This window comes from Lithobates pipiens, unplaced genomic scaffold, assembly GCF_037356315.1.
Source record: "Lithobates pipiens isolate NorthernLeopardFrog02 unplaced genomic scaffold, aLitPip1_a1.2 Scaffold_115, whole genome shotgun sequence".
In the NCBI taxonomy this organism is placed as follows: Eukaryota; Metazoa; Chordata; class Amphibia; order Anura; family Ranidae; genus Lithobates; species Lithobates pipiens.
This window is the reverse complement of record NW_027507702.1, coordinates 184,988-210,075: the sequence shown is the minus strand read 5'-3', so window position 1 is coordinate 210,075 and position 25,088 is coordinate 184,988. Positions and strand designations below refer to the sequence as shown.

The 25,088-nt window shown below is 45.0% G+C and overlaps 1 protein-coding gene across 11 annotated transcripts in view; it reads left to right on the top strand.

Annotated features, from left to right (window-relative positions):
• LOC143973688 (NACHT, LRR and PYD domains-containing protein 12-like) overlaps window positions 1-25,088 on the top strand; it is a 280,532-nt gene that overhangs the window by 249,557 nt on the left and 5,887 nt on the right. For 7 of the 11 annotated variants that reach the window (XM_077474547.1, XM_077474562.1, XM_077474566.1 and 4 more), the window contains 4 exons: window positions 298-462; window positions 5,853-6,017; window positions 8,709-8,873; window positions 19,276-19,440. In XM_077474547.1, coding sequence (XP_077330673.1) covers window positions 298-462; window positions 5,853-6,017; window positions 8,709-8,873; window positions 19,276-19,440 — 660 coding nt within the window. The remainder of the gene's footprint in view (window positions 1-297; window positions 463-5,852; window positions 6,018-8,708; window positions 8,874-19,275; window positions 19,441-25,088) is intronic. The other 4 variants (XM_077474589.1, XM_077474603.1, XM_077474572.1 and 1 more) reach the window with 3 other exon arrangements.

Here is a 25,088-nt window from a genome sequence, read left to right as displayed (position 1 = left end):
TTGGAGATGGAAGTAATGGTGAAATGGGTTGTAAGAAATCCCCTTTTTCATATTTATGAACTTTCTATTGATGTTTGTAATTTTATAAGATAACTTAGATGTCACATTTAGTAATTGGTATCCACAACAAGAGAAAATCTCCAATAGTGTAGATGATCGGCCGTGTTTTATAAAGTGATCTAATATTAATGATTCCAATAAAGAGAAATTAGTTCCATTCATGTAGAGAATAGTTACATTTATTCCTGGGGGGAGAAATTCATTTTCTTCTGGTAACATTCTTCTCTTCTTCTACAGATCGAAGAATAATCAGCTGACAGACAGTTCCTGCCCCCACCTGGCATCTGGAATAAGAAATAACCAGACACTGAGGACACTGAACCTGTCTGGGAACAATCTGGAGGGTCCTCATTTCAGGGATCTGATGAAAGCTCTGACAACAAGCCGGATAGAGGAATTACAGTGAGTATAACAGGACTGACTGAGACAATAATATTCTGGGATGCTTTTATATCTAAACCACATAAATAATATAGAAATATGAGAATGTCATCAAATTCCATCTTTAGACTCCATAAGGCTCCAATATCAGTTCCCTTGGCAGAAAAAAATTTCATATAGAGAGTTTATTGTACAAAGTTTAGTCAAGTTTAGGAGAGTTTTGCATTTTTTTTTCTGCTGAAAGCTCCAATCCGAAACGCGATGGCACGTGCAGAGCATGAAATGAATAGAAGAGAGGCTTGATACGCAAACTGACAGGAGCCCTCCACTTCTGCCGGGTAGTTGAAACGAATGCCGCTAGTCACACAGTAGTGGGGGATCGATTCTACAGACCCTTGAGCTGCCTTTGTGCCGTTTGTATCATATTGGACATATGCAGGGGCGAACTGAGAACTCATGGGACCCCCAGGCAATAGGAGATCATGGGCCCCCCAGTGTCCCTGCCACACTGCCCACATTGCATACATTGGTCACTACCCCTTTAGCTGCAGAGGCAGAAGCTGAGGATGTTCACATGCTGCGGCAGGAATTATACCCTCTGTTGCTTTTGGTGGGTGATTGTGACCCAATCAAGTGAATAGGGCCACTCTGCAAACACCCAGCAACCATGTGTAATGCACACAGTTGCAGCATGCTAGTGTGGAATCCATGGGGTTAAAGCAGGTTATGTGATGAGGCAATACAATGCCTCCTTATAGCCTGCTTTAGCCACTTGGTCGCTGTACTGCATAAGGTTGCACAACCTTTGCAGAGCAGCCCCATGCCAAGCGTGACAGGGTGTATAATTTCTGCTGAGTCTGCAACATGTTTACACCCCTGGTATAGGGGCAGAGGGGGGCCCCTGGGATGGGGGAAAAGAGGGGCCCCTGGGATGGGGCAGAGAGGGGTCCCTGAGATGTTGAGCAGAGAGGGAAAAGTAGCAACAATTTCCTTTGGGGAGGGGGGTCAGTTTTGAAATCCCCCCATCTAGCACATGTCCTCTTCCCTCAAAGTCCCCCAGCACATTTTTTCTTATACCCCCCTTCTCCATGTATTACCTGCCCCCAACCCCCTCCCCTATCCACAAACTATACACAGACCTCAGAATCAGCACAGCTCCTGCAGTGTAAGATCTCTTCTCCCCGACTCCTCCTCCACCTGTCTGTGTACTTTGGAGCTGAGGAGGAGGAGGATCCTTAGTGAGCTGTGTGCAGGCTCAGGAGGGAGAGATGTTGGCTCACTTGCCACAAAGGGGATAACTGCCCTGACGCAGAAGATATCCTGACTCACTGCCCAGCACTAGCAAGCCCCTATCAGTCTAGTTACTGGAGCTCAGTGCTGGGACTTGTTCCGGCACTTGGCTCTGGGATAAGCAGAGATTGGGATGGACAGGGGGACTCTCATGGGGCCCCCTGCTGGCCACCAGACCCTCGGCAGTGCCCGAGTGCCCTAATGGTCAGTCCGCCCCTGGACATATGTAAGTGCAGCTTTCTTTTAAATAAAACGTAAAGACTCTTGTGATGGGAGAAAGAGACAGATAGATGAATATTGTGGAATATATATGATACTGGAGAGATTTTTTTTTACATATCCTTACTTATTCCATCGTGATTGACCTAAGAATCAAGCAGTTTCTCACATTTAAAGCTTTATGGTCACTTGCTGGTCAGGGAAATCTGGTGAGTGCATTCTATAGTCACTCTGGGTGAAGCACTATTGGTTTGGAGTAGGGATGAGCCGAACACCCCCCTGTTCGGTTCGCACCAGAACCTACGAACAGACCTAAACTTTGTGTGAACTTTAGCACCCTATTAAAGTCTATGGGACTCGAACGTTCACAATCTAAAGTGCTCATTTTAAAGGGTAATATGCAGGTTACTGTCCTAAAAAGTGTTTGGGGACCCGGGTCCCGCCCCAGGGGACATGGATCAATGCAAAAAAAAGTTTTAAAAACGGCCGTTTTTTCAGGAGCAGTGATTTTAATAATGATTAAAGTGAAACAATAAAAGTGTAATATTCCTTTAAATTTCGTAGCTGGGGGGTATCTATAGTATGCCTGTGAAGGGGCGCATGTTTCTGGTGCTTAGAACTGTCCCTGCACAAAGTGTCATTTGTGCAGGAAAAAAAGTCTTTTAAAATCACTTGCGGCTATTGTCGGGTCCCGTAATACAGAGAACACTCAATGAGTGTTCTCTGCATTAGCCGACCATTCATTCATTGATAAAAAAAGCGTGGGGGTTCCCCTAAATTCAATTACCAGGCCCTTCAGGTCTGACATGGATATTAAGGGGAACCCCGTGTCAAATTTAAAAAAAAAATTGACGTGGGGGTCCCCCTAAATATCCATAACCAGACCCTTCAGGTCTGATATGGATATTAAGGGGAACCCCGCATCAAATTTTTTAAAAAATTGACGTGGGGGTCCCCCTAAAAATCCATATCAGACCCTTTATCCGAGCGCGCAACCTGGCAGGCCGCAGGAAAAGAGGGGGGGACGAGAGAGCGGCCCCCCCTCCCTCCTGAACCGTACCAGGCCACATACCCTCAACATTGGGAGGATGCTTTGGGGGTCTGTGACCCCTCAAAGCACCTTGTCCCCATGTTGATGAGGACAAGGGCCTCATCCTCACAACCCTGGCCGTTGGTTGTGAGGGTCTGCGGGCGGGGGGCTTATCAGAATCTGGAAGCCCCCTTTAACAACGGGACCCCCAGATCCCGGCCCCCCCCTGTTTGAAATGGTAAGGGGGTACAAAAGTACCCCTACCATTTCACAAAGAAAGTGTCAAAATGGTTAAATAAGACAAACACAGTTTTGAAAAATTCCTTTATTAAAAATAAAAAAAATTAAAAAAAGATTCCAGCGCTGCTAATCCACTCTTGCTATCCAGCGACGGGTCTCCGGGGTCCAGCGATGGATGATCATATCCAGCGACGGGGATCTCTCAGTCCAGCGCTGTCCATACATCCTTCTTCTGTCTCCTCTCCGGAGACACTGCAGAGAGCACAGCGCTGACATTTTTTATATTAGGAGGGCGGGGCCACCCGTCACCTGACCCCGCCCCTCTGACGCTGGAGAGGGAAGCCAGGGGTTCCCCAGTGACGTGTGGGTGACCCCGCCCCCTCTGATGTAACGGAAACCTGCGTTACATCAGAGGGGGCGGGGTCACCCACACGTCACTGGGGAACCCCTGGCTTCCCTCTCCAGCGTCAGAGGGGCGGGGTCAGGTGACGGGTGGCCCCGCCCTCCTAATATAAGAAACGTCAGCGCTGTGCTCTCTGCAGTGTCTCCGGAGAGGAGACAGAAGAAGGATGTATGGACAGCGCTGGACTGAGAGATCCCCATCGCTGGATATGATCATCCATCGCTGGACCCCGGAGACCCGTCGCTGGATAGCAAAAGTGGATTAGCAGCGCTGGAATCTTTTTTTTATTTTTTTTATTTTTAATAAAGGAATTTTTCAAAAGTGTGTTTGTCTTATTTAACCATTTTGACACTTTCTTTGTGAAATGGTAGGGGTACTTTTGTACCCCCTTACCATTTCAAACAGGGGGGGCCGGGATCTGGGGGTCCCCTTGTTAAAGGGGGCTTCCAGATTCTGATAAGCCCCCCGCCCGCAGACCCTCACAACCAACGGCCAGGGTTGTGAGGATGAGGCCCTTGTCCTCATCAACATGGGGACAAGGTGCTTTGAGGGGTCACAGACCCCCAAAGCATCCTCCCAATGTTGAGGGTATGTGGCCTGGTACGGTTCAGGAGGGAGGGGGGGCCGCTCTCTCGTCCCCCCCTCTTTTCCTGCGGCCTGCCAGGTTGCGTGCTCGGATAAAGGGTCTGATATGGATTTTTAGGGGGACCCCCACGTCAATTTTTTTTTAAATTTGATGCAGGGTTCCCCTTAATATCCATATCAGACCTGAAGGGTATGGTTATGGATATTTAGGGGGACCCCCCACGTCAATTTTTTTTTTTAATTTGACACGGGGTTCCCCTTAATATCCATGTCAGACCTGAAGGGCCTGGTAATTGAATTTAGGGGAACCCCCACGCTTTTTTTTTTTTTTTTTTTTATCAATGAATGAATGAATTGTCGGCTAATGCAGAGAACACTCATTGAGTTTTCTCTGTATTACGGGACCCGACAATAGCCGCAAGTGATTTTAAAAGACTTTTTTTCCTGCACAAATGACACTTTGTGCAGGGACAGTTCTAAGCACCAGAAACATGCGCCCCTTCACAGGCATACTATAGATACCCCCAGCTACGAAATTTAAAGGAATATTACACTTTTATTGTTTCACTTTAATCATTATTAAAATCACTGCTCCTGAAAAAACGGCCGTTTTTAAAACTTTTTTTTGCATTGATCCATGTCCCCTGGGGCAGGACCCAGGTCCCCAAACACTTTTTAGGACAGTAACCTGCATATTACCCTTTAAAATTAGCACTTTAGATTTCTCCCATAGACTTGTACAGGGTGTTCCGGCTTTTCGAATTTGCTGCGAACAGCCCAAATTGTTCACTGTTCGCTGAACAGGCGAACAGGCAATGTTCGAGTAGAACATGAGTTCGACTCAAACTCGAAGCTCATCCCTAGTTTGGAGTATTGGAGCACATATTTCTGGAGCACGGTGTTGGAGCATATATTGAAGAGTCATTTATCATAGAAATTTATGGACTTTTATGTATATTGATGAATTGTCCACTTTTTGATTACACACGTTTTATTTCATTTATTGATTTACTTATACAGCTTTCATTAATTCAACACAAAACTCCCTATGAGTGTATATATAACAATGGTATGGAGACTATTTCACTGATAACTAATGAAGAGAATTTATAATCAGCATATATAAAATTTGTGCAGCAATATTAGTACAAATTTTCAAAAAAGGTCCAAATAGAAAACGGTTATAAAATCTTCTCCACACCATAAGATCAAATCTTCCACCATGATGTTCAAAGGAAATCCCAAAGTACAATGATGTCACTTTTAGTCAATGAATTTACCACAACATGAGTGAGACTTCTGTGACCATCAAAGTGCATCTCCACAACTGAATCCAAGACTTAGCAGAAGGTTGGAGGTGAAAGCCTAGAGGTCAGTGTGAGTGTGTATGGTCCAATCCCCATACAGGAATAATGAATGGATCACACCACCTCATCCACTTCTCATATCACATTTAGTAATTGGGATCCACAAATATAGGAAAATCCTCCAACAGTGTAGATGATCGATCATTTTGTATAAAGTGATCTAACATAAATGATTCCAATAAAGAGAAATGAGTTCCATTCATGTAGAGAATAGTTACATTCATTCCTGGGGGAGAAATTCATTTTCTTTTGGTAACATTCTTCTCTTCCTCTACAGATTGTCCTCTAATGACCTGACAGACAGTTCCTGCCCCCACCTGGCATCTGGAATAAGAAATAACCAGACACTGAGGATGCTGAACATGTCTGTGAACAATTTGGAGGGTCCTCATTTCAGGGATCTGATGGAAGCTCTGACAACAAGCCGGATAGAGGAATTACTGTGAGTATAACAGGACTGACTGAGACAATAATATTCTGGGACAGTTTTATATCTAAACCACATAAATAATATAGAAATATGAGAATGTCATCAAATTCCATCTTTAGACTCCATAAGGCTCCATGCACACTGGGCTTAAAAAATGTCAGTTCCCTTGGCAGAAAAAAACTTTCATATGGAGAGTTTACAAAGTTGCACAAGTTTAGGAGAGTTTTGCATTTTTTCTGGCAGAGAGCTGCATAGAAGAGAGGCTTGACACGCAAACTGACAGGAGCCCTCCACTTCCACTGGGTAGTTGGAACACACGCCGCATGTCGCTAATCACACAGTGGTGCGGGATTGATTCTACAGACCCTTGAGCTGCCTTTGTGTCGTTTGTATCATATTGTACATATGTAAGTGCAGATTTCTTTTAAATAAAACTTTATTACACTATACCTGCCTTCTGTGGCTCTTTGTGGCGAAGCCAATTCCAGAGTCTTGTGATGGGAGAAGAAGACAGATGAATATTGTGGAGGATATATGATACTGGAGAGATTTTTTACATATCTCTGCTTATTCGATGGTGATCGTATTTATCCATGTAAGGAGGAGAGAGAGATAGATGTGGATTCTGATGGAGACTGACCTATGAATCGAGCAATTTCTCACATTTCATGCTTTATGGTCACTTGCTGGCCGGGGAAATCTGGTGAGTGCATTCCATAGTCACTCCGGGTGAAGCACTATTGGTTTGGAGTATTGGAGCACATATTTCAGGAGCACGGTGTTGGAGCATGTATTGAAGAGTCATTTATCATAGAAATGTATGGACTTTTATGTATATTGATGAATTGTCCACTTTTTGATTGCACGCATTTTATTTAATTTATTGATTTACTTATACAGCTTTTATTAATTCACTATAATTATGTTTGTTCCTTTGTCTATATAGCGCCCTTTATACACACTTTTTCAGAAACACGAACCAGAAGGTTTTTTTTCTGCCTCTAAACATTGAGCTCAAAATATGTCTGTAATCACCCCAATGTGTATGGAGACATAGGAGAACATGGAGCTGCTTCGACAGGCAGAACAGAAAACTCTTGTAGTAGCTGCAATTTTTAAGCCAGAATGCATGGAGCCTAAATATCCAATCCTGAACTGTTACACTATATTACCAAAAGTATTGGGATGCCTCTCTTTACACAAACATGAACTTTAATGGCATCCCAGTCTTAGTCCGTAGGGTTCAATATTGAGTTGGTCCACCCTTTGCAGCTATAACAGCTTCATTTCTTCTGGGAAGACTGTCCACATGGTTTGGGAGTGTGTCTATGGGAATGTTTGACCGTTCCTCCAGAAGTACAATTGTGAGGTCCTGCACTGATGTTGGATGAGAAGGCTCACAGTCTCTGCACTAATTCATCCCAAAGGTGTTCTATTGGTTTGAGATCAGGACTCTGTGCAGGCCAGTCAAGTTTTTCCTCCCCAAGCTCGCTCATCCATGTCTTTATGGACCTTGCTTTGTGCACTGGTGCACAGTCATGTTGGAAAAGGAAGAGGCCATCCCTAACCTCGTCCCACAAAGTTGGAAGCATGAAATTGTCCAAAATGTCTTGGTATGCTGATGCCTTAAGAGTTCTCTTCACTGGAACTAAGGGGCCAAGCCCAACCCATGAAAGACAACCCCTCACCATAATCCCTCCTCCAACTAATGATTTGGACCAGTGTACAAAGCAAGGTCCATAAGACATGAATGAGAAACTTGACTGGCCTAGACAGTCCTGACCTCAACCCAATAGAACGCTTTTGGGATGAATTAGAGCGGAGACTGTGAGCCAGGCCTTCTCATCCAACATCAGTGCCTGACCTAACAATTGCGCTTCTGGAAGAATGGTCAAACATTCACATAGATACACTCCTAAACCTTGTGGGCAGCCTTCACAGAAGAAATGAAGCTGTAATAGTTGCAAAGGGTGGGCAAATTCAATATTGAACCCTACGGACTAAAGGCCCATACACACGATACGAAAATCAGAAGTAAACTTTGTCCGAATGAACAATCTGCTGATTTTCGGATCGTTAGTTAGACTCCTCAACACAAACTCCCTATAAGTGTATATATAACAATGGTATGGAGACTATTTCACTGATAACTAATGAAGAGAATTTATAATCAGCATATATAAAATTTGTGCAGCAATATTAGTACAAATTTTAAAGAAAGGTCTAAATAAAGAACGGTAATAGTAAAATCTTCTCCACACCATAAGATCAAATCCTCCACCATGAGGTTCAAAGGAAATCCCAAAGTACAATGGTGTCACTTTTAGTCAGTGAAGTTTCCACAACATGAGTGAGACTTCTGTGACCATCAAAGTGAATCTCCACAACTTGAATCCAAGACTTAGCAGAAGGTTGGAGGTGAAAGCCTAGAGGTCAGTATGAGTGTGTATGGTCCAATCCCCATACAGGAATAATGAATGGATCACACCACCTCATCCACTTCTCATGTCACATTTAGTAATTGGGGTCCACAAAAAGAGAAATCCTCCTATAGTGTAGATGATCCATCGTGTTTTATAAAGTGATCTAAAATAAATCATTCCAATAAAGAGAAAAGAGTTCCATTCATGTAGAGAATAGTTACATTCATTCCTGGGGGAGAAATTCATTTTGTTCTGGTAACATTCTTCTCTTCTTCTACAGATTGTCCTCTACTCACCTGACACACAGTTCCTGCCCCCACCTGGCATCTGGAATAAAAAATAACCAGACACTGAGGACACTGATCCTGTCTAGAAACAATTTGGAGGGTCCTCATTTCAGGGATCTGATGGAAGCTCTGACAACAAGCCGGATAGAGGAATTACAGTGAGTATAAAAGGACTGACTGAGACAATAATATTCTGAGTCAGTTTTATATCTAAACCACATAAATAATATAGAAATATGAGAATGTCATCAAATTCCATCTTTAGGCTCCATGCACACTGGGCTTGAAATTGGCCAAAATGTCTGGTATGCTGACACCTTAAGAGTTCCCGTCACTGGAACTAAGGGGCCAAGCCCAACCCCTGAAAGACAACCCCACACCATAATCCCTCCTCCACCAAATGATTTGGACCAGTGAACAAAGCAAGTTCTATAAAGACATAAATGAAAAACTTGACTGGCCTAGACAGTCCTGACCTCAACCCAACAGAACACCTTTGGGATGAATTTGAGCAGAGACTGCGAGCCAGGCCTGTTCATCCAACATCATTGCCTGACCTAACAATTGCGCTTCTGAAAAAATGGTCCAACATTACCATAGATACACTCCTAAACCTTGTGGACAGCCTTTCTAGAAGATATGAAGCTGTTCTAGCTGCAAAGGGTGGGCCAACTCAGTATTGAACCCTACGGACTAAAGGCCCATACACACTATACGAAAATCGGAAGTAAACAATCTGTGCTTTTTATAGCCGATTCAGATTTTTTGTCTGACAAAAGCTGGATGTGCAGACTATAACATTTTTTTCGTACATGAACTTTTTGTTTAATAAGTATGTTTTTTGTCTGAAAAAAAATTGTAAGAGCAAGACTACACATGTTCAGAAATGAAAGAATACATTCAAAACTATTCAACACATTACGTCTCTTCTGAAGTTGTATTCTGTCGGTCGAGAATTTTCGTATGGTTAGTAACCTTTTCACTTTCCATATGAGACTAGCATGCCACAAAAGATGGACAAATGGTCGCCCAAAAATCTGATCGTGTGTACAAGGCGTAAGACTGGGATGCCATTAAAGTTCATGTGCTTGTAAAAGCAGGTGTCCCAATACTTTTGGTAATATAGTGTATGTCTAAACTATATAAATCAAATAATAGAGATATATTTCATCTCCTGGTTGTCTCTATATATCACCAATATCAGACAGTTCTCTAAAGCTGGATATAAAAATTGAAAAAATGAAATATCTGCACTAAAAATATCTGAAAAAAAATCAACTTTGTGAAAATGTAATGAATGAAAACCAGCCGCCAGCAGGAAGTCTGATATAGAAGTACAAATAGTATAATATAATTCTATGTATAGAGCCCTACACTTAGTGACAAAATGTGTGATGAGACAAATGATAAATCTGCAACCTACAATGTGTCCGAATACCAACACTTCTAATGTAGATGTGATAACTCCACCAATAGTGATCAATAATAAAAAATGTAATTCACTACAAAAATGCACTTTCATACATGTGGGGAAGGGCAGATCCCCTCCAACCTATTCACAGCTACTTCAGTCTATATAACATATAATGTGCAAAAATACAAAATCACCTGACGTATCCAGACAATGGCCGCCATCACATTACATAGAAAGGAAAAAGCCTCCATGTCACTGCCTGGACTCCATCAGACACGGCTGCAGTCCGGAGCGGTGTGTGCTCTGAGTTCTGTGTATACGAGTGTATATGATGGAAGTGTACAATCTGTGATTCTATATATATTTAAGGATTATGCACTATGGAGGCTTTTTCTTTTCTATGTAATGTGATTGCGGCCATTGTCTGGATACCTCGGGTGATATTGGAGATACTACCTGGAGGTCTGACATTCCGTGGCACAGTCTGTTCTCATCGGAAGCCGGCTTGAGCAGAGTGGCGCTGCTGGAAGGATATAAACAGGCATGTCTGGGCCTTGCTTGTGGGGACAACCCTTTTGGTAAGGGACCTGTTTGCTCACTGGTGTGGTGGAGGTTGATTGAAGTTGCTGCAAAGAGGTGGAAGATGATCAGCATTGATTTAATCTATCTGGATGAATCTCTGGTATTTCTGTTAGACCCTCACCCCACACTGAGGCAGTTTTTAGACATTTTATCACTAAAAATAGCGCCTGAAAACTGCCTCACATTTATTTGCATGAGTGCTTTCTCACTCGGGTAGTGCGCTTACGGGACGTTAGAAAAAGTCCTACAAGCAGCATCTTTGGGGTTATGAGCACTATAAATAGCGCTCCCAAAACGCCCCTACCCATTGAAATGAATGGGCAGCACTTCCAAAGCGCTTTGAAAGTGCCGCAAAATGGGTCTTTAATTTCTCGTACATCACGGGACACAGAATCTCAGTAATTACTGATGGGTTATAGGGTATCACTAGGTGATTGGATACTGGCACCCTAGACAGGATGTTAAATCCCCCATATAACCCCTCCCCTTACTGGAGGTGCCTCCGTTTTTTCGCCAGTGTCTTAGGTGTTGGTCACGAGTAAATATGTGTTGTGCAGAGCTCCGCTGGAATAGCCTCACTTGGGCTAGCCATGCAACCAGATCCAATCAAGGTGTCTTTTCCAGACCAAATTAGATGGTAACCGGGCCTCGTGTCTGAAGAAACAAGGTTTTACCTGCAACACTTCTCTTTTTAGAGAGCTGGACCCCAGGATCCAGTATTTGTTTTTTTCAGCCATATTCCTGGCGGGGTGCTTTACAGGCCCAGAACTGTGGATCCCCCTATTCAAGGGGACTCGGTCTCTGAAGTTTTTTCTCTAAACCGAGCCCACCATGAGAGGTGAAGATTGGGTCTGTTGTACAGAACCCTGCAGCTGGATAAGGTAAGGGAGACGACTCAAGAATTTTTCTAATTCTAGCAGGTTTCTCCTTTAAGTAAATGTATGCTATGCCTAAAGTCACCACTGGGGCTGTCAAGAGCACACACCTTTCATGCCTGATCTGTCTGTCTTGGTGTCCACACTCTATGCTCCTCCAGCCATGCTCCAGGTAGGATGTGGGTAGGGGGGATTTTTTCCTTCTAGAATTCTCCCTCCATGGCTTAGGGGGCTTAGATTAACCTGGGCAGGGAGCGGTAGCCATTATAGCGGCTTCACATCCACTGCCCCTTCTCTCTCCTCTGTCCCAGCCTCCCCTCCATGCATGCCCAAGAATTCAGAGCCTCGGCTCGCGTGGGTAACGCTCATTTTTTAAAAGAATGAGGGAGGGTGGAAGGGGTGGTCGGTCGGAGGAGGGGGCAGAGCGTTAATGCGACGTCGGCATGGTTAGACGCCCCCATCGCTGGCTACACAGGCTATAAAGTGCACTCTTTTCAGGTGCACACAGCCTATGGAGGGACACAGAGCAGATGGGCACATGTGAGTGTGGGGGACACAGGCATTCCCAGGCAGCATTTACTTGAGCACCAGACTGAGTCTTGGTAGCAGCGGCAGTTGCTGAACTACAGTGCTCAGCAGTCAGTGCATTTTTTGGTGATACCTCTATCTTTTGTTGCCTTGCACTATGGGCAGAAGAGGTACAAATACCTCAAAGAGTAGAGGCTCTGAGGACCCCCCTCTGCAGCACCTTCCCTCCTGAAGCACCAGGGGAAGCTGGCTAGGGGGAGCAGTCAGGGTTAAAAGCTGCAATTACTTCTGGAACTTCTGCCCTGTATACATTACACAGGAGGTTTTTTCCTCAACCATTAATGGATTAGAGGAAACATTAGTGGCCTTTATTGCATCTTCACTCAGTGGAAGAAAACACACTAGGTCCCCCTCTGCTACCCAGGACCCTCAAACAGAGGAACTCTGGGAAAAAGGAGAGGAATCCCCTCAGAGGATTGGGAGGAGACTGATGATTCCACTTAGGAGGAATCTAGTAGAGGCGGGCCCTCTTCAGCTTCTCAGGATGAGGTGTTGTTGCAAATTCTTGCTGGATTGGTCCACTCCACATTTAAGTTTAAGTCTCTCTTTTTAGCGTTGGATCGACTATTGTCGCAAAAAGTTATCATGATAGTTCCCACACAAGAACAGGGATTGGGGTTTTATTCAAACCTTTTCATGGTACCAGAGCCAAACAGAGATGTCAGACCCATTCTAGATCTCAAAGATCGAAACCGATTTCTAAAAATACGGTCCTTTCACATGGAATCGATCCAATTGGTAGTCTCCATCCTACAAGAAGGAGAACTTCTGGCATCAATAGACATCAATGATGCGTACCAGCATGTACCTATTTTCCCTGTTCATCAACAGTACCTGCATTTCGAAGTAGAAAAATGCCACTTTCAGTTTGTAGCTCTGCCTTTTCGGGCTAGCTACTGCACCTTGGGTGTTTACAAAAATATTGACCCCTCCTCTGGCCAGATTAAGGGCCTAAGGTATAGTGGTAATAGCATACCTAGACGATTTGCTCTTGATAGACCAGTCGGTAGCCCGCTTGGACCAAAACTTGGTCACCACAATCAACTACCTGGAATACCTAGGTTGGGTCCTCAGCGGACAGGGGCCCCTTCTCATCTGGGGACAGGGCCCTCTTCTCACCTGAGCACAGGGACCCCATCTCACCTGGGGGCAGGAACTCCATCTGCCCTGGGGAAAAGGACTGCATCTCTCCTGGGGACTGGGACCCCATCCTGCCTAGGGACAGGAACCCCATCTCCCCTGGCAATGGGGACTCCATCTTACCTAGGGATCCTGTCTTCCCTGAGGACCAGGACCCCACCTACCCTAAGAACAGAAACTCCATCTACAGACCATCATGGCCGGCAAGGATGGCGTTAGCCATCCTAGGGTGTCAGGATGGAGGAGAGGGCAGAACACACAGAGGAAATCTGAATCCCCAGCCATTTGGGGGTGTACCAGCAGGGGTCACTGGACACCGGGGGGATACAGCAGTACAAGCGTGCGGTCACTGGAGATGGGGATGGGTACAGCAGTACCAGCGAGGTGTGCACTCCAGCCCCCCTGTGCTCTTTCCCGGACCTTCTCTTCGGCTCTACCAGGTTCCCCCATCCTCTCTACTGCTGGCTGCTACTGGGAATCTGTCAGGACGGAGAGTGGGAAATGGGCCGGTAAATGTGTCATTTACCAGTCCCTATTTTTTCTGAATTGAGAGTCAGTGATTTGTACCGATCACTGACTCTGTCCATTCATAACTCTGGCATATAGTAAACTGCGTTTACTATACTTCAGTTTATGAATGGGCAGGAAGCTCTGTACAGAGCTATTCCTGTCCACTCATTATTTGTAGCTGAGGCTGCAGAGAAGGAGATTGGGGGCTGTGTCCTCAGTCTTCCTCTTTGTCTCAAAGGTGAAACATCATAGGTCTGTTTAGATGTCACCATAGCCCCCCAACGGGACTCCTAAAAAATGGTAAAAAAAAATTATGAAAAACTACTAATACCAGTGGCGGAACTACAGGGCTCCCAAAGGTCGTACCTGTGATCGGGCCCTGGAGTAACACCACCTGACCCACCTCCCCATAACCCACCCCGATCATTCCATGAAGGGATTGTTCCCAGCATCCTCAAACAAGGCATCGTCAAACCTCTACTCAAGAAACCAAACCTGGACCCTCAGGATCCAAACAACCGTAGGCCTATTACAAGCCTCAACACCATTTCTAAGATCATGGAGAAAGCTGTAGTACATCAGCTACAACTTCACCTGGATACTCACAAACTCCTGGACCCGCTGCAATCAGGCTTCCGCCCGGGTCACGGAACAGGTCTAGCATCTCCTTGTAATGCTAGACCTAAGTGCAGCGTTTGATACAGTAGATCACAATACTCTACTCGTCCGCCTCACAGAAGTAGCAGATCATACATAGATCTCCAATGGTTCGCGTCCTTCCTAGGAAATCGGTCACAGACAGTGAAACTAGGAAAATCCCTCTCCGAAACTCGGGCAGTCACCTGCGGAGTCCCTCAAGGCTCTCCTTTGTCACCCGTTCTCTTCAACATTTACATTCGCCCACTCCTTCAAATCATCAGATGCTCAGATCTCTGCTTCCACTCTTACGCTGACGACACGCAACTTTATTTCCGGATCAATGGAAAAAAAGATCACCAACAACAACTTGAAATCTGCCTCAAATCAATAGAGGACTGGATGACCACCAATTCTCTCCAGCTGAACGAATCAAAGACAGAGCTTCTTATCTTACACCCAAATCATAATCCCGCAACCAAAACCTCCTGGTCTCCACGAACCGTCTTTGGGCAGACTATCTCCCCAAAGACCAAAGCGAAGAGTCTCGGGGTTATTTTAGACGCACAAATGTCAATGGATGCGCAAATAGGATCTGTAGTCAGTGGATCTCACCATCTGCTGCGCATGCTTCGCAGACTCATCCCTTTTATCCCAAAGAATGACAAAGCAGTGGTAGTTGGAACAATCATTAATTCACGACTGGATTACGCAAACTCGCTTTACATAGGATTACCACAATATCAACTTGCGCGATTACAACTGATCCAAAACACGGCGGCAAGGCTGATAACAGGAAAAAAACCCTGGGAATCCATCTCTCCTTCACTGAGGAGCTTACATTGGCTAACCGTAAAAAATCGGATCACGTTCAAGACCCTTTGCCTCACCCACAAATGCGTGCATAGAGAAGCTCCGCAATACCTAATGGAGAAAATAAATCATTACACACCAAACCGCAGTCTTCGATCAGTCAACAAAAACCTCCTCCTTGTGCCCAAAGCCCGGTATAAATCCAAGGGTGATCGGAGATTCGCTGTCCAAGGGCCTCGGCTATGGAATGCTCTACCAATCAACATCCGCCTGGAAGAAAATCACCTGGCTTTTAGGAAAAAACTCAAGACCTTCTTCTTTTAGCAGACGATCAAAGCTCGCCACAGCGCCTAGAGGCGATTCAGTTCGCATTGTGCGCTATACAAGTATTTCATTCATTCATTCATTCATTCAGGGGGGCCCTTAATGGTTTCTTGCATGGGGGCCCTGAAGGTTCTAGTTATGCCACTGGTTTGAAGCAAAAAGTTCCGCCTTTTCAGATCAAGGCGCAGTCCACTGGGGCTATTAGTGCTTTGTGGGCAATTCATCACCAGGCCTCCATGGCTCATATCCGCAAGGCCGCAACCTGGTCATCAGTCTATACATTCACCAAATTCTATCAGGTGGATATGAGAGGACATGAGGATATCGCCTTTGGGCGTAGTGTGCCGCAGGCAGCGGTACAATGTCCTCAGGTCTGATTACACCCTACTTTGTGTGATTCCCCTCCCCTCAGATAGCATTGCTCTGGGACATCCCATCAGTAATTACTGAGGCTCTGTGACTCCAAAATAGGATTTTTATAACAGGTTACCCGTAAAATCCTTTTCTTTTGATGTAGATCACGGGACACAGAGGTCCCTCCCCTCTTCTAATACACTTGTATTGCTTTGCTACAAAACTGAGGTACCTCCAGTAAGGGGAGAGGTTATATGGGGATTGAACTTCCTGTCTAGGGTGTGCCAGTGTCCAATCACCTAGTGATACCCTATAACCCACCAGTAATTACTGAGTCTCTGTGTCCCAGGATGTACCTCAAAAGAAAAGCATTTTACAGGTAAGCTGTTATAAAAATCCTATATTTTTTTCTTTTTTTTTTAAGGTCCCATTGTCACCGGCTCACTAGCACATGAAAAGCTCAGCTAAAACACCACTAAAGTACGGCAAAAATGACCAGCACTTTAGCGCTGTTTTAGCGGCTCTGCAGTGTGAAAGGGATCTTACTGCACAAGTCACTGTATGGTGATTGGAGATGGAAGTAGTGGTGAATGGGTTGAAGGAAATCCGCCTTTTCACATTTATGAACTTTCTCTTGATGTTTGCAATTTTTTAAGATAACTTTGTTGCTCTCCATGTTTATGTATTTTTGTGCATTATATGTTATATAGATTGAAGTAACTGTGAATAGGTTGCAGGAGATCTGCCTTTGTTTACATTTATGAAAGTGTATTTTTGTAGTGAATGTAATTGTTATATCTGATCACTATTGGTGGAATTAGCACATCTAGTATAATATAGAAGACTGTAGCACTAGTATATAACATTCACACAATATAAATGTGAAAATATAACAATAAAAGTGAGACTCCTCAACACAAAACTCCCTATAAGTGTATATATAACAATGGTATGGAGACTATTTGACTGATAACTAATGAAGAGAATTTATAATCAGCATATATAAAATGAGTGCAGCAATATTAGTACAAATTTTCAAAAAAAAAGTCCAAATAAAGAACGGTAATAATAAAATCTTCTCCACAACATAAGATCAAATCCTCCACCGTGATGTTCAAAGGAAATCCCAAAGTATAATGGTGTCACTTTTAGTCAATGAAGTTTCCACAACATGAGTGAGACTTCTGTGACCGTCAAAGTGAATCCCCACAACTGAATCCAAGACTTAGCAGAAGGTTGGAGGTGAAAGCCTAGAGGTCAGTGTGAGTGTGTATGGTCCAATCCCCATACAGGAATAATGAATGGATCACACCACCTCATCCACTTCTCATGTCACATTTAGTAATTGGGATGCACAAAAAGAGAAATCCTCCAATAGTGTAGATGATCGATCGTGTTTTATAAAGTGATCTATTATTAATGATTCCAATAAAGAGAAATGAGTTCCATTCATGTAGAGCAGCGGTTCTCAACCAAGGTTCCATGGAACCCTAGGGTTCCGCGAGAGGTTCCCAGGGGTTGCGTGGTGATCTGACAGTCGCAGGCAGCTGACAGGAGGATCGCAGAGATAGGCAGGGAAGCGGCTGGCACCCTATTGGCTGTAGCGCATTGTTCCCCACAGGCCCCTCCTCCCCTCCTGTCCTTCCCGAGCGCTTGTAAGTGACATTATCTGGGGTGGACAGGATAGGAGGAGGAGGGGCCGAGGGGGAACAGCGCGCCACTGTAGGAGATATGAAATGAGCTCTGAAGCCAGCAGAAGCAAGTACTGAAGTGTGCCCCGCTGTGTCCCCCCACAATGTGCCCAACAGCCTGTCCCCTATCCCATGTCCCATGCAATGTGCCCTGTCCCATGTAATGTCCCGTGTAATGTCCCTTGTCCCATGTAATGTACCCTGTCCCATGTATTGTCCCATGACATGTGCCCTGTCCCATGTAATGTTCCCTGTCATGTCCCCTGTCCCATGTAATGTTCCCTGTCATGTCCCCTGTCCGATGTAATGTACTCTGTCATGTGCCCTGTCCCATGTAATGTGCTCTGCCCCATGTAATGTGCTCTGCCCCCTGTAATGTCCCCTGTCATATGTATTGTCCCCTCTTATTTGCCCTGTGCCCTGTCATGTGCCCTGTCCCATGTATTGTCCCCTGCCCCATGTAATGTGCCCTGTCCCATGTATTGTCCCCTGCCCCATGTAATGTGCCCTGTCCTATGTATTGTCCACTCTCCTATGTAATGTCCCCTGTCATGTGCTGGGTCCTGTCATGTGCCCTGTCCCATGTAATGTCCCCTGTCATGTGCCCTGCCCCATGTAATGTCCCATCATGTGCTCTGCCCCATGTAAAGTGCCCCGTCCCATGTAATGTGCTCTGCGCCATGTAATGTCCCCTGTCCTATGTAATGTTCCCTGATATTTGTCATGTCCAATTAATGCTCACTGTCCCATGTAATGTTCCCTGTCATGTGCCCTGTCCAATGTAATGCCCCCTGTCATATGTATTGTCCCCTGTAATTTGCCCTATCCCATGTAATGGGCCCTGTCATGTACTCTGCCCCATGTAATATCCACTGTAATGTGCCCTGTCCTATGTAATGTCCCCTGTCCCATATATTATCCCCTGTTCCATGTAATGTGTCCTGTCATGTGCTCTGCCCCATGTAATATCCCCTATCATGTACCCTGTCCCAAGTAATGTTCCCTGTCATGTTCTCTGCCCCATGTAATGTCCCCTGTCATGTGCTTTGCCCCATGTAATGTGCCCTGTAATGTGCTCTGCTCCATGTAATGTGCCCTGTCGTGTCCCCTGTCCCATGTAATGTGCCCTGCCCCATGTATTGTCCCCTGTCATGTGCTCTGCCCCATGTAATGTCCCCTGTCATGTCCCCGTCCCATGTAATTTCCCCTGTCATATGTCATGCTCCATGTAATGTCCCCTGTAATTTGCCCTGTCCCATGTAATGTCCCCTGTCATGTGCTCCACCCCATGTAATGTCCCCTGTAATATATACTGTCCCCTGTCATGTGCTTTGTCCCATGTAATGTCCCCTGAATGGATCAGCTCTGCAGGAAAAGAAAGCACAAGTTTCACATTCAATAGGTATGGTTTAATATGTATTCTTTTATTTAATGCTATTTCTACAAATAATGTTTGTTATCAACAACTCGTACATATGTTTCATGAGCTGTAGATATGAACATTATTTCAGGGGTTCCTTGAGATCTCAAACTTTTTGTCAGAGGTTTCTTCAAGGTAAAAACTTTGAGAAACACTGATGTATAGTTGCATTCATTAATTTTCTTCTGGTAAAATTCTTCTCTTCTTCTACAGATTGTCCTCTAATCACCTGACAGACAGTTCCTGCCCCCACCTGGCATCTGGAATAAGAAATAACCAGACACTGAGGAAACTGAAACTGACTGAGAACAATCTGGAGGGTCCTCATTTCAGGGATCTGATGGAAGCTCTGACAACAAGCCGGATAGAGGAATTACAGTGAGTATAACAGGACTGACTGAGACGATAATATTCTGGGACACTTTTATATCTAAACCACATAAATAATATAGAAATATGAGAATGTCATCAAATTCCATCTTTAGACTCCATAAGGCTCCATGCACAATGGACTTAAAAAATGTCAGTTCCCTTGGCAGAAAAAAAAAACTTTCATATAGAGAGTTTATTGTACAAAGTTAGAATAAGTTTAGGAGAGTTTTGCATTTTTTTCTGCCAGAAAGCTCCAATCAGAAACACGATGGCACGTGCAGAGCATGAAATGCATAGAAGAGAGGCTTGACACACAAACTGACAGGAGCCCTCCACTTCCACCAGGTAGTTGGAACACACGCTGCATGCCACTAGTCACACAGCAGTGTGGGATCGATTTTACAGACCCTTGAGCTGCCTTTGTGCCGTTTGTATCATATTGGACATATGTAAGTGCAGCTTTCTTTTAAATAAAACTTTATTACACTATACCTGCCTTCTGTGGCTCTTTGTGGTGGAGCCAATTCCCCAGAGTCTTGTGATGGGAGAAGAAGACAGGTGAACATTGTGGAGGATATATGATACTGGAGAGATTTTTTTACATATCCCTGCTTATTCAAATGTGATCATATTTATCTATGTATGGAGGAGTGAGAGATAGATGTGGATTCTGATGGAGACTGACCTATGAATCGAGCAGTTTCTCACATTTCAACCCCATAGAACACCTTTGGGATGAATTAGAGCGGAGACTGCGAGCCAGGCCTTCTCATTCAACATCAGTGCCTGACCTAACAATTGCGCTTCTGGAAGAATGGTCAAACATTCCCATAGACACACTCCTAAACCTTGTGGATGGCCTTCCCAGAAGAGATGAAGCTGTTATAGCTGCAAAAGGGTGGGCCAACTCAATATTGAATTCTACGGACTAAAGACTCATACACACGATGCGAAAATCAGAAGTAAAATTTTGTCTGAACGAAATCTGCCGATTTTTGGATCGTTAGTATGGTGCTTTTGATATCAGATTCAGATTTTTCATTGACAAAAGCTGGATGTGCAGATTATAAAATTTTTATCGTACGTGAACTCAGCGTCTAATTTTTGTTTAATTGGTATGTTTTTTGTCCGAAAAATAAATTGTCTGCGCATGCTCAGAAATGGAAGAATGCATTCAAAACTATTCAACACATTACATCACTTCTGAAGTTGTATTCTGTCGGACGACAAATGAGAAATCTGCAACCTACAATGTGTCCGAATACCAACACTTCTAATGTAGATGTGATAAATTCACTACAAAAATGCACTTTTATACATGTGAGCAAGGGAAGATCTCCCCCAACCTATTCACAGCTACTTCAATCTATATAACATATAATGTAGAAAAATACAATATCACCCGAGGTATCCAGACAATGGCCGCCATCACATTACATAGAAAGGAAAAAGCCTCCATGTCACTGCCTGGACTCCATCATACACGGCTGCAGTCCAGAGCGGTGTGTGCTCTGAGTTCTGTGTATACGCGTGTATATGATGGAAGTGTACAATATGTGATTCTATATATATATTTAAGGATTATGCACTATGGAGGCTTTTTCTTTTCCATGTAATGTGATTGCGGCCATTGTCTGGATACCTCGGGTGATATTGGAGATACTACCTGGAGGTCTGACATTCCGTGGCACAGTCTGTTCTCATCGGAAACCGGCTTGAGCGGAGTGGTGCTGCTGGAAGGATATAAACAAGCATGTCTGGGCCTTGCTTGTAGAGACATACCTTTTGGTAAGCGACCTGTTTGCTCACTGATGTTGGGGAGGTTGACTGAATTTTCTGCAAAGAGGTGGCAGCTGATCCGCATTGATTTAAACAATCTGCATGAATCTCTGGTATTTCTGTTAGACCCCTTTCACGCTGAGGCAGTTTTTAGACATTTTAGCTCTAGAAATAGTACCTGAAAACTGCCTCCCATTTTTTGCATGAGGGCTTTCACACTGGGGCGGTGTGCTTGCGGGACATTAGGAAAAGTCCTGCAAGCAGCATCTTTGGGGCGGGTTATGAGCATTATAAATAACGCTCCTACCCATTGAAATGAATGGGCAGCACTTCCAAAGTGCTTTGAATGCACCGCAAAATGGGTCCTTTTTTTTTTATTTCCCGTTGTCATCTAGCGCACGAAAAAGCCCCGCTAAAACACTGCTAAGGCACTTCAAAATGAACCAGCACTTTAGTGCTATGTTAGCGGCTCTGCAGTGTGAAAGGGGTCTTACTGCACAAGTCACTGTATGGTGATTGGAGATGGAAGTAGTGGTGAATGTTTTGTAGGAAATCCACTTTTCAACATTTATGAACTTTCTCTTGATGTTTGCAATTTTCTAAGATAACTTTGATACTCTTCATTTTTTATGTATTTTTGTACACTATATGTTATATAGATTGAAGTAGCTGGGAATAGGTTACAGGAGATCTGCCCTTCCTTATGTATGAAAGTGTATTTTTGTAGTAAATGTAATTGTTATATCTGATCCCTATTGGTGGAATTATCACATCTAGTATAATATGGAAGACTGCAGCACTAGTATGTAACATTCAAACAATATAAATGTGAAAATATAACATTAAAAGTGAGACTCCTCAACACAAAATTCCCTATAAGTGTATATATAACAATGGTATGGAGACTATTTCTGTCACGTACCTAGTGGTGAGTCCGGAATGCAGCAGGAGACCTCTTTTGCGCCCCCGACTCACGGCCCCTGATGGTGGTGACAGGAGGCACGGGAGTCAAAGGTAGCACGAGTGCCTGGCAGGATCAACAGCCAGAGGATGGATCAGGCTGACTTCAGGAACTGTAGCTGGACAAGCAGGCCTCGGTGGCAGCGGACAGGAACCAGTAGACGGCAGGAGACCAACAGGAACAGGTAGATCGCTCAGAGGCAGGCACACAGAAGAGTCGGGCAAGCCGGATCAAACCAGACAGTCAGTACAGGAACAGATGCAGCAGGCAGAGGCAGGAACGTGGAACAGGCCGGGTCAGTAACGGACGAGCACGGAAGGACCAGAGGATGAGACATGTGCAGAGTCGTAGACAAGCCGAAGGTCAGAGGCAGGCAGAAGGCAGGGAAGGTCACAGGTCAGGCCGGGTCAATACACGAACAGATCAGATTCAGGCAATAGTCTCAGGAACGCTGTAGATCAAGCAGCAAGATCTGAAGGGAGAACTGGGTTTAAATAGCCCGCCTGGCACCGGTAACTGTGCGCACGCGACCACGCGCACCCGCACGGACACGCCCAGGCACCCGCAGGCGCGCACAGACAGGCGACGGACCATTGTCCCCAGCCAGCCTTTCCTGACAATTTCACTGATAACTAATGAAGAGAATTTATGATCAGCATATATAAAATTTGTGCAGCAATATTAGTACAAATTTTCAAAAAAGGTCCAAATAAAGAACGGTAATAAATCTTCTCCACACCATAAGATCAAATCCTCCACCATGATGTTCAAAGGAAATCCCAATGGTGTTACTTTTAGTCAATGATGTTTCCACAACATGAGTGAGACTTCTGTGACCATCAAAGTGAATCCCCACAACTGAATCCAAGACTTAGCAGAAGGTTGGAGGTGAAAGCCTAGAGGTCAGTGTGAGTGTGTATGGTCCAATCCCCATACAGGAATAATGAATGGATCACACCACCTCATCCACTTCTCATGTCACATTTAGTAATTGGAGTCCACAAAAAGAAATCCTCCAATAGCGTAGATGATCGATCGTGTTTTATAAAGTGATCTAATATAAATGATTCCAATAAAGAGAAATGAGTTCCACTCTTACGCTGACGACACGCAACTTTATTTCCGGATCAATGGAAAAAAAGATCACCAACAACAACTTGAAAACTGCCTCAAATCAATAGAGGACTGGATGACCACTAACTCCCTCCAGATGAACGAATCAAAGACAGAGCTTCTTATCTTACACCCAAATCATAATCCCATAACCCAGGGGTTGGCAAATTTGTTTTGAATTTAAGAGCCAGTTAAAAAAGTTAGGAGACAGTTTTTTTTTTTAGAGTGGTATGGATTGTCAGCTCCCGGGGTAATTGCCTAACTCACAACGGAGCACCCAGTCAATAACTCCAATGGAACGCTGTTACATCAGGGTTATGGGCTGACCAGAAAAAGTAAGGCTGGCAACAGATGGAACTGGTTGGCACTGGCAGGTGGCCCTGGTTGGCGGTGGCACTAGTTGTCACTGGCAGATGGCACTGATTGGCAGGTGGCCCTGGTTGGTGTTGACAGGTGGCACTGGTTGGCGGTGGCACTAGCAGGTGGCACTGATTGGTGGTGGCACTGGCAGGTGGCGCTGGTAGGTGGCACTGGTTGGTGGTGGCAGGTGGCACTGGTAGGTGCCACTGGTTGATGGTGGCAGGTTGCACTGATTGGTAGTGGCAGTGGCACTGATTGGCAGGTGGCACTGATTGGCGGTGACTCTGACTGACGGTGGCACTGGATGGCACCGGCAGGTGGCACTGATTGGCATTGGCACTGGCAGGTGGCACTGGTTGGCACTGGTAGGTGGTAGCAGGTGGCACTGAAATGTAACAGAGGAGCTGTCACAATTGAGCTTAATGTCAGAATGGGCGTGACCCAGCCGGGGTGTGAAACTGACAAATAACTGAGAGGCGGATCTGTCAGATTTGAGCTTGATGTCGAGGTGGGCGGGACCCAGCCAGGGTGGGTGGGACTCAGCAGCTATCAAACACCAGCCAACGATTGGGCTGCTTAAGAAAAGGGGCGGGGCCACATACAGGTAGCAGTCCGCCCAGATCCCATTGGCTGGTGTTTGATAGCTGCTGGGTCCTGCCCACCCCGCCCGGGTCCCGCCCACTCTGGCCAGGTCCCGCCCACCCCGACATCAAGCTGAAATCTGACAGATCCTCCTCTCTCAGTTGCTTGTCAGTTTCACCTACTTAGCGCGGCGCCGCTGAGTGTGGGGGAGGGAGGAGGACGGCAGTCAGTGTTAATGTGCTGCATGTCTGGGGCATCAATAGTGAGTGGGCTGGTGGCAGCTTAGGCGCCAGGTTGCGATTTCTGGTCGCATTGGCGACCTGGCGCCTGGGGTGTGTCGAGCCCTGCCGTAACCAAAACCTCCTGGTCTCTACCAACCGTCTTTGGGCAGACTATATCCCCAAAGACCAAAGCCAAGAGTCTCGGGGTTATTTTAGACTCACAAATGTCAATGGATGCGCAGATAGGAGCAGTAATCAGTGGATCTCACCATCTGCTGCGCATGCTTCGCAGACTCATCCCTTTTATCCCAAAGAATGACAAAGCAGTGGTAGTTGGAACAATCATTAATTCACGACTGGACTACGCAAACTCGCTTTACATAGGATTACCACAATATCAACTTGCACGATTACAACTGATCCAAAACACGGCGGCAAGGCTGATAACAGGAAAAAAAACCTGGGAAGCCATCTCTCCTTCTCTGAGGAGCTTACATTGGCTAACCGTAAAAAATCGGATCACGTTCAAGACCCTTTGCCTCACCCACAAATGCGTGCATAGAGAAATCATTACACACCAAATCAGCTGGCTTTTAGGAAAAAACTCAAGACCTTCCTCTTTTAGCAGATGATCAAAG